General features: G+C 41.6%; 1 protein-coding gene across 1 annotated transcript; it reads left to right on the top strand.

Moving 5' to 3' along the window:
- The first annotated feature begins 1,919 nt into the window (after positions 1 to 1,919).
- Positions 1,920 to 7,522, top strand: CENPA (centromere protein A). The gene is made up of 4 exons (XM_007938873.1): positions 1,920 to 2,010; positions 6,157 to 6,266; positions 6,783 to 6,860; positions 7,388 to 7,522. The coding sequence occupies exons 1-4, from the start codon at positions 1,920 to 1,922 to the stop codon at positions 7,520 to 7,522; spliced, it is 414 nt and encodes a 137-aa protein (XP_007937064.1).
- The last annotated feature ends 1,833 nt before the right edge of the window (positions 7,523 to 9,355 follow it).

Raw genomic sequence — 9,355 nt, 5'->3', positions numbered from 1 at the left:
GATTCTGCTCTGTCTTCTTGAGGAACCAAAAAAATCCCTTGCCATGAAATCGATTACAACTTATGGTTGGGTTTCCAAGGTAGGAAATCTTCACAGAAGTAGATTGCACAGTCTTCTTTGTGGAGTGCTTGGTGGGTTTGAACCACCAGCCTTCTGGTTAGCAGTCAAATGCCTTAGGCACTGCACCACCAGAGCTCCTTACCTTCTTGAGAAAGACTCCCACATACCCTCAACCTCAAAGCCCTCCACCAAGGAGTTTCTAACTCCATCTTCATGTCATATCACTAATAGTTTTCATGATAATGGTTTAGTAAATGCTTGTTCTTCCTTCTTGTCCACACTTCACAATTCAAATCTTCAGCAAAGGGCTGAATGACCACTTCAGCCTTGGCTAACTGCCTTAATTTTTCTCTCATGCATTATTCTATTTCACATTCTCAAAATACCATTAGATGATTACTATTATCCCCATTTACAGATGAGAAAACTGAGGCTTAGAGAAACTCAATAACTTGCCCCCACACCTGGGGCAGGTCTGGACTAACCTCCCGGATTATAAGACTTGCTCTTAAACACTGTAACATGTACATAAAGGTTGAATTGAAATCACTGACTTTTTAATTGATGTTTTCCTGATTATAGTACAAGTTCATTATAAGATCATCTAGAAAATGCAAGAATGCAACGTGTAAAAAATGAAAATTCCCTTTTTTCGTGAGACATGAACTGAATTCATCTTGTCCCCAACAGGGTAGGATCAAGTCGCTCAGAATGAAAGAAGGTACTGAGCCAAAAGTGTGATCCATGAGTGATGAGGCTTGCCCTGTCTGGAACTCATCTCCAGAGCCCCAGGGAACCTGGCTGTCCCCTGGACCCTAATGATCAATAAAGTTCAAGCAGTTAAACAAGCGTTTGAGTCATATTTGCGGAGTGTTCAAGAAAGGGTTGTTGTTGTTGTTGTTGTTATGTGCCGTCGAGTCGGCCCCGACTCATAGCGACCCCTCCTTGGGTTTCCGAGGCAGTATCACTACGGAAGTAGGATTGCCCAACCTTCCTTCCGAGGAGTGGCTGGTGGGTTTGAACCGCCAGCCTTCTGGTTAGCAGTCAAGTGCTTTAGCCACTATGCTACGTAATGGGCTCAAATACAGCAATGATTGTGAAGATGGCGCAGGACTCGACAGTGTTTCAATCTGTTATATAAAGAAGGGCTGTGAGTCTGAACCGACTGGACGGCACCTAACAAAAACGAAGAGTCACGGACGCGACATAGGACTGTCATATTCTCTGTGGGTCTCACTTTCCTCATCTTTAAAGGTCCCCTCACAGGGTTGATAGGGCCAAACATAAATTGTTTAAAGAAAGTAATTTATATTATATAGAGAAACACGCTCCACAAAACACATCATCTACATTTTCCAAAATCAGCTTGCCCTATTTGATCAACAGTTACATGGAGCAAAAGATCTGATACTTCAGATATCAGCACCCCAGCAAACGAGTACATGCATGAGAAATCCCCGCCTTCTCGCCTTCTTTCAGTGCACCAAGTGCCGGTTGGTCGGTTTCACAGTCGATCCCAGCTCTCCTCCTATCACCTCCACTCTGCGTTTCTTTCGGCCTGTGCTCTCATTGGTCCTCCCCGCTGTAGCTCTACGCCATGGGCGTTCTAGAATCAGCCACTGGTAGTCGTTGAATTTGGGTTTTAAAAAACGCGGGTAGTGAAGTAGGTAGTGCGAAAGATTTGAAGTAGGATTCGGCGTTGGGGGCAGCTGAGCGCCTACTCCTCCGAAACACGCTGCCTGCGCGGTCACAGACGCCGGCCTTTCGCTCCGCAAGTCCGAGAAGGAGCGAACGCCCGGAGGAACGGGGAACGGACGCCTGGCTCGGGGCGGAGCGCCGGGACCCACTCTGTACCAGCCATGGGCCCGCGCCGGAGGATCCGCAAGCCCGAAGCCCCGACAAGGCGCCGCCCAAGCCCGACCCCCAGCACCCCACGGCGGCGCACTTTAGGTAACCGGGCTGCCGCCCCTTTCCCTCAGAGCTGGCCCTCCTGCAGACTGTATGTGAGGTAGACAGGCCGTATCCCCGTCCTCTTATCACAAAGAGAGAAGGGGACTCGCTTGCCTGGGCTGAACCTGCCAGAGCCTAACCTTTTGACTCCGGTGCAGTGGTCTTCTTCTGCAAGGGATCAAGCGGCTCTGCCATCAGACATAGGCTGTGGGCACAGTCAAGGACCAAGCCCAGCGAGAGGCTGGAGAAGGGGAAAGGACTGACCCACAGAACCAGGCTCCTAAGAAATTCTCTTTATTGTTACTACTAGTATTTAATGAGTGCTTACTTAGCACTAACAATTCAGAAGAAAGGAAGCCTTTGAACACCCCACTCGGACGTGGGGTCGCCATCAGTCGGCATTAGCTCCACGGCAACTTTTATTTAAAAGAAACAAACAAAAAACACTAATAATGCATTGTGTTAAGCTCTTTACGTGCATTGTCTCAACTTTATAATATCCCTATTGTACAGCTAATGAGAAAACAGGCACAGGCCAGGTAACTTGAGCAAGGTCCCACAGCTTGTTCTAGCAGACACAGAATTTTTTAAAAAACTGTTTGTGCTTTTTAAAACTGCTTAAGTATTGGCGGCTTTCTGTAATAATTTCAAGTACAGGCCTCTTAGAAGGGATCTTTCCAGGGTTTTTTTCCTGAGTGTCTGTGTTGGGTATTGAACCAAGACCCTCTAACTCAAAGAGCTCTCATTTTAGTCCATTCCAGAAGTTGTGTCCCAGGAAGGAGAACAGAGTTTGTGGTCCTCAATTTCTGTCCTGTGGATGGGTGGCAATTGCTTTATTTATCTTCTAACTCTAATGTTATATAGGTAAGGACAGGGCAAAAAGAAGTGTATTACAGCTTATTTGTAGATGTTGCTGTTGTGAATGAGATTTTTCTTTCCTAAAACATAAGTCACCTTTGCACCCAGCCACCTTGCTGAATTCTCGTTAATCCTAATCATTTTTTAGTTGCTTCAGTTGAAATTTTTAAGTAGACCATTATATTGTCTAAGGGGCTCTGGTGGTATAGTGGTTAAGGCATTTGCCTGCTAACCAAAAGGTTAGTGGTTCGAACCCATTTACTCTTAGCTGATGATGACCTTGCCTTGGACTTCACTGAGAGAATAGAAACCTGTAAACTGGATTCCCCTCATCTCCCCACTGCAAAGAACCTAGATGACCCCCTTCCTATAAGCAACCACTCCTCCTTCTGTATGGGCTCATGGTCATATCCTCCTCTCACCTTCTCAGGGGCTTTCTGTTAATCTCTCTACATGCACTTGGCAGTCAATTCAACTTACATTTTTTTTCTCTATTAACTGAGATTCTTCTGGTATTGGTTATCTTGTTTGTTGAGTTTGGTTCCTTTCATGGTGTTGGCTTTCTTAAATTGTTTGATGAATTTTAGTTGTATTCACCTTTACATTTTCTGTGACTCTTATGTCTGTTTACTAAAGGCTGCTTCCAGTGACTGTGGATCACTGACTGGTACAGGGGAGAGGTGGAAACCAGTAGTTTATCTCCTAGCTCTGGGGCCTCTTTCTGTCTCCTAAATGTCATCAGTTACACTGCTGTTTCCATGTCCACGTTCCCAGTGGTGTAGTGCCTAAGGCATTGGACTGCTAACCAGAAGGCTGGCAGTTCAAACCCACCAGCCACTCCTCAGAAGGAAGATTGGCAATCTACTTCTGTAGAGATACCGCCTCGTTTGCCACGGAGGGGTTGCTATGAGTTGGAAACAACTTGACGGCACTGAATTTTTGGTAACCAGGGATGGTGTCTCCACTGCTAGCCATTGAGTCAGGCCCCAACTCATGGTAATAGAATATGCACAATAGAACAAAATCCTACCCATTCCGATACCATCCCATGATCTGTTTTAGATTTGATTGGTATGATCCACAGGTTATTCATTTTCTGATTTTCAGAAGTAGATTGTCAGGTCTTTCATCCTGTTCAGTCTTAGTCTGGAAGCTCCACTAAAACCTGTTTAGCATCATAGCAACATGCAAGCCTCCGACACATGGTGACTGCAAATGAGGCGCGCTAGCCAGTATACTGCATGGAAAGTGAGAATTCTGCCATTGAACAACCACTCTCCCCACCAGCTACCTGTAGCACAAGCTATCTCTGCATTGCCTTGCCTTCCCCTACTTGCTCTTCCAGCTCTTCTACACTGTTGTAGTTTGTTGTTAAACCCTTCTATTGAGCTGCTTCTGGGTTCTCTTTTCTTGGCTGGACTTTGAATAACGTTTCTGAAGTTAATTTTATTCTTCAAAATATTAGTTTCTGTTTTTCTGTATTGTATTCTTTGCTCAGAGTTTTAAACATATCAGATGTCTGTCCATTTAATTGGTCATAGGTATTATTTATTACTGGACTATTTTTTGTTTTATTCTTTTTCATTAGTATATTTTGTTTTAAGGAGCTCTGATGGCGCTGTGGTTAAAGCATTGGGCTACTAACCAGCTGTTCCACATGAGAAAAAGAGGAGGCAATCTGCTTCCACAAAGATTTACAGCCTTGGAAACCCTGTGGGGCAGCTCTACTCTTGTTGGGTTGCTATGAGTTCAAATCTAACTCAGTGGCAGTTTCCCCCACCCCACCCCTTTTTTTTTTCAATGTTTTATTATCTTTAATATTTCTTTTATGCAGATAATTTCTTGTGCTCTTTTTTTAATACATTTTATTAAAATATAATTTTTGTACAGTGAAATACACAAAACTGAAGCAACATGGGTCAATGCATTCTTCTTCTTTTTCTTTTTTGCAGTGTTCCCTCCCCTCCTCTCCTCTCCCACCCCAGGAAACCAACAAAGTTTTCTTATGTATATAAACCTTTCCTTGACCTTTTACGATAATGAACTAATGCTGTATTTGTCCTTCTGTGATTGACTTCTTTCACTCAGCATAATGTCCTCCAAGTTCATCCATGTTATGCGATATTTGCAGATTCTACATTATTCTTTAGTATTGCATAGTATTCCATTGTGTGTATGTACCATAGTTTGGTTATCCATTCTTCTGTTGATAGGCACCTAGGTTGTTTCTATCTTTTTCCTATTGTAAGTAGTGCTGTGATGAACATGGGTGTGCATGTATCTGCTCCTGTCCTGGCTCTCACTTCTTTAGGATATATACCTAGTAATGGGATTACTGGGTCAAATAGTATTTCTATTTCCAGCTTTTTAAGGAATCACCATACTGCTTTCCACAGTGGTTGTATCGTTTTACAGTCCCACTATGCTCTGCTACCTTAATGTTCTTGTTTTCTAATAGTTATATTTTAAGATTATACATTTTTGTCTAGTAATACTTTGTATCTCACAGGTTTTGAGTTGTAGACTTTTTTCTGTTCATTTCTAAATTCTCTGATTTCATTTAGATTTCCTCTTTAACATGAGTTATTTAGAAGAATTATTTTTTCATATTCTTGTGTTTTTAATTTCTAGTGTAAGTAAAATTTGTCAGAGAATATGAATTTTAAGATTTCTACTTTGGGGAATGATTTAAATTTTTTTTTTTTTTTGCCTTTTTTTGTTTGGAAGGAGGATTTGACCAAAGGCTCTTACTCCATAGGGTAAGTGCCTGCATTGGCACTGAGTTGTGCCACTTCTAAGGTCCCAACTCAGCCATTAGTGAACCTTGACCAACTGTCTTCACTTCTCTGGGCCTCAGGATAACCATGACAAGAAAATTTTACTAGATATTCTCAGATTCCTTCCAGCTTAAAAAAAGCTAAAAAGTGAGCTTCCGATCTACAGAAGAATGGGTAAGAAATGCACAGAGTACTGTGGGACCCAGACGAAGGAGGCGACGCATTAGTTGGAAAGGGATCAGGATTTGGGAAAGGTTTCATGGAAGAGTTGGCATTTGAGATAAACCTCAAAGGATCATTGATTCATTCACCTAGCATAGCATAGATACCTATCTATTGAGCACCAGTTTGCTGTTTTCTAGGCACTGGAGATAACAACAATGAATAAAATAGTCAAAAATTCTTGCTGTAGTGAAATGTATCATAGTCTAATGATTAGACATTTTTCTGTCTCTGTGTGAGGCACTACCTATTCTCCACTGCACTTTATGACCCAACCCTTTTTGCTCAGGTACTTCCTCCCGACGACCTGGCCGGTGGAGACCTCGAGTTCTGAAGGAGATCCGGAAGCTTCAGAAGAGCACAGACCTATTGTTAAGGAAGAGGCCCTTCAGCCTCCTGGTGAGCTCTAGGGAGCTGCCTACCAACCCCCATGCTGCCCTCTTTTCTTTATATTTCCTAGGTATTGAGGAGCCTACCATCTCTTGCCTAAATGGTTGAGGGACCTCTTCTCTAATCTGGTAGGAACTCTTCATCATCTGAAAGTATGAGCCCTCCAAAAGTACCTTCTAATTTGTTGTGGAATTAGTCTCTAAACCCCAGTCCGTTTGAAACTGGGCTCTTTGATTATACAAATAGGAATTCTGTCATCTACCCACCTTTTGGTTCTTTCCCTAACCTAAGAAATCACCTCGTCATCTCCCTCCCCCACCACCAATGAGAGATATGCCAGATCCTACGGTTCCAGGATTGACACCTGCTACTGAGCTAGGTCTGAGGATTAAGAGCCAGGAAGGAATAATGGAAACGAGGATTCATTGGAGACTCTTAGAGAGAGTCTATCTCCCCTTGAATCTCTTTTACTCTGTGCTCCTCTCTCATTCCCCTTCTCCATTCCCCATCCCAATTCCTTCATAGGCAAGAGAAGTATGTGCTAAATTCACTCGTGGTGTGGACTTCAATTGGCAAGCCCAGGCCTTGTTGGCCCTACAAGAGGTAAGAAAGGGCAAGGCACAATTGGGTGAGGGGTGAGTATGGGAAAAGGAGGCATTCTAGAATTCTACATGTCTACCAGGACATAATGAATCCTGATGGTGCATTGGTTAAGTGCTCACCTGCTAACTGGAAGGTTGGTAGTTTGACTCCACCAGTTGCTCTGCAGGAGAAATATGTGGCAATCTGCTTCTTTAAAGATTACACCCTTGGAAACCCTTTGGAGCAGTTCTACTCTCATAGGATCACTGTGAGTCAGAATTGACTTGATGGCAATGGGTTTCGACTAGGACATAGCTGACTAGATTGTCACAAGCTGACTTTTCCTCCTTTATTAAAACGAGCAAGAAGTTAACACCCAAGGATTTGGAGGCTGGATTCTTGGTTGATGGTACCAGAATTCCCAGGCACAGTTTAGTCTCATACTGTGAACAACCTTTCAAAGACTAAATTAGCAAGTCTCCAAGAAAAAAAAAAAGCCCATGCCCCCTCATCTGTGTCAGTCTTTGTATTTCTTTTCCTGTCCCTAGGCAGCAGAAGCATTTCTAGTTCATCTCTTTGAAGACGCCTATCTTCTCTCCTTACATGCTGGCCGTGTTACTCTTTACCCAAAGGATGTGCAACTGGCCAGGAGGATCCGAGGCATTCAGGAAGGTCTCGGCTGAGCTGCAGTCTGTATAACTGTGAACCTTTCCTGCTCACCAGAGACTGAGTGCACTTTGTAGAAGAAACAGTCAGCTTTCACCTGGGGTCGGAGTTTCTCGAAAGGAATTTCCGTTCTTCATCTTTAGTCTCTTGTTATCTTGCCTTTTCTTTAGAAAAGTCTAGACCAGGTTTTAACTTTACTGTTTGGGACTCTGTGGCTATGCCTTTTTGTACAATGCTAAATAAAGACATTTTTCTATAAAGTAATGACTAGGACAGCCTAAATCTCTGACAGAGTAGAGCCTCTCCATTTTACAACCAGAGACCTCATTTTTGTTATGAGAAGTTTTCTTAATTTCAGGGATGATACCAGGGACTCTCCGGAGCCATGGCCAGATCCATGGAGCCTGAGGTGATGCCTGGATTTAACCCTCGCTGAGCAGTGTGTGTGTTGCTTTTTTTTTTTTTTTTTTTTTTTAAGAAGACTGGATGGCTTTCCTCTGTATAAGAGGTAATATAAGAAGCATTCAAAACTGCCGAAGGCCTGAGAATTATTTTCAGATACAAAGACTCTGAGGTTGACTTCAGTTTGTTAGTTATTTGTATGACTATTTTCATAATTTTTACGATAATAGCTTGACTGGATTATGGGAGAAAAGGAGATTTACTTATTTTGGACCTTTGTGTGCTATTTACAGCTTTTACAATATGTATATTTACTTTTATTTGAAACATAAGGGAAAAAAAACATGAGAAGACCATTTTGGTCGGGTTACACAGAAGAACTGGAATATCTAGCATACAAATCTCTGCCCTTCAAGTTAATCTTGTCTTTAGTGCAGTGTCAAGTTATTGAGTGGATTGTGCTGACAACTTTATAGTTTTTCAAAACCTTAATTGGATTGACATAAAAAAATTTATGTTTGATGTTCTAGTTCCTTCCTGTAAGTTCTTTGAAATGATTCAGAAATTCTAACTTGTAGAATTTAGCATTTTATTCTTACTTTTAAATCACAAAAAGATGTATAAGAATTTGTGCTTTATAATTTTTTATCCTAGGATTTTAAAGTGCTTTTTCAATTGTTTTACAGATATCTTTATAACTTCTTTGTGAAGAGATACTAAAAAATAATTGTTTAATGAAACTTTTAAAACAAAAGTTATTGTTATAGCATGCAGAGATTACATTTTTTTTTTTGTATATTAACATTAAGCTCTATATTTTGTATTTGTAAATTTAAACAAGAGGATTGAGGACTGTATTTATGCCTCCAATAGAACAGATAAAAACCTTGCCTTTCTGTTGTAACTGAAAGCAGTTTGACTCTTTCGTAACCTGTGGTACATACCACTTACATTTTTCACCTCTGGGGTTCCTTGGTGTGGTGTTCTGAATTAGGTAATACTCAAGTGAATATTTTTTTTTATGACTCATCCCACCCATCCTACCACAAGGTCCATTGGGATATATGTATCCCACACAATATTTATCAAATTCCATCCTATCTAACAACAAATTCAAAAATCTCTGATTCACCATGCATTCCATTAGCAAAAAAAATTAGAATTTTTTTTTTTTTTTTTTTTATGATGTAGGACATTATCTATATCAACTGTGTTTTGCCATTTGACATTAGATGTTCCCTGTGGACCACAGGGTTTTCAAGGCTGTGACCTTTCAAAAGTGTATCACCAGGCTGTTCTTTAGGTTCATAGTTAAGCATTTAGCCATATGTACCACCTTTGTTATTATTGTTATGTGCCGTTGAGTTGGACCCAACTCATAGCGACCCCTCTTTGGGTTTCGAGGCAGTATCACTACGGAAGTAGATTGCCCATCTTCCTTCCGAGGA

This window comes from Orycteropus afer, unplaced genomic scaffold (genome assembly GCF_000298275.1).
Source record: "Orycteropus afer afer isolate SDZICR_OR568_19922 unplaced genomic scaffold, OryAfe1.0 scaffold00054, whole genome shotgun sequence".
NCBI classification, from domain to species: domain Eukaryota; kingdom Metazoa; phylum Chordata; class Mammalia; order Tubulidentata; family Orycteropodidae; genus Orycteropus; species Orycteropus afer.
The sequence above is the reverse complement of the archived record's forward strand: the minus strand, read 5'-3'. Positions and strand labels throughout refer to the sequence as shown.

Coding starts and splice junctions, on each gene's coding strand:
- CENPA (XM_007938873.1), top strand. CDS start 1,920: ATGGGCCCGCGCCGGAGGATCCGCAAGCCCGAAGCCCCGACAAGGCGC. Junction 6,267..6,782: donor AGAGGCCCTTCAGCCTCCTG/GTGAGCTCTAGG, acceptor ATTCCTTCATAG/GCAAGAGAAGTATGTGCTAA. Junction 6,861..7,387: donor CCTTGTTGGCCCTACAAGAG/GTAAGAAAGGGC, acceptor TCCTGTCCCTAG/GCAGCAGAAGCATTTCTAGT.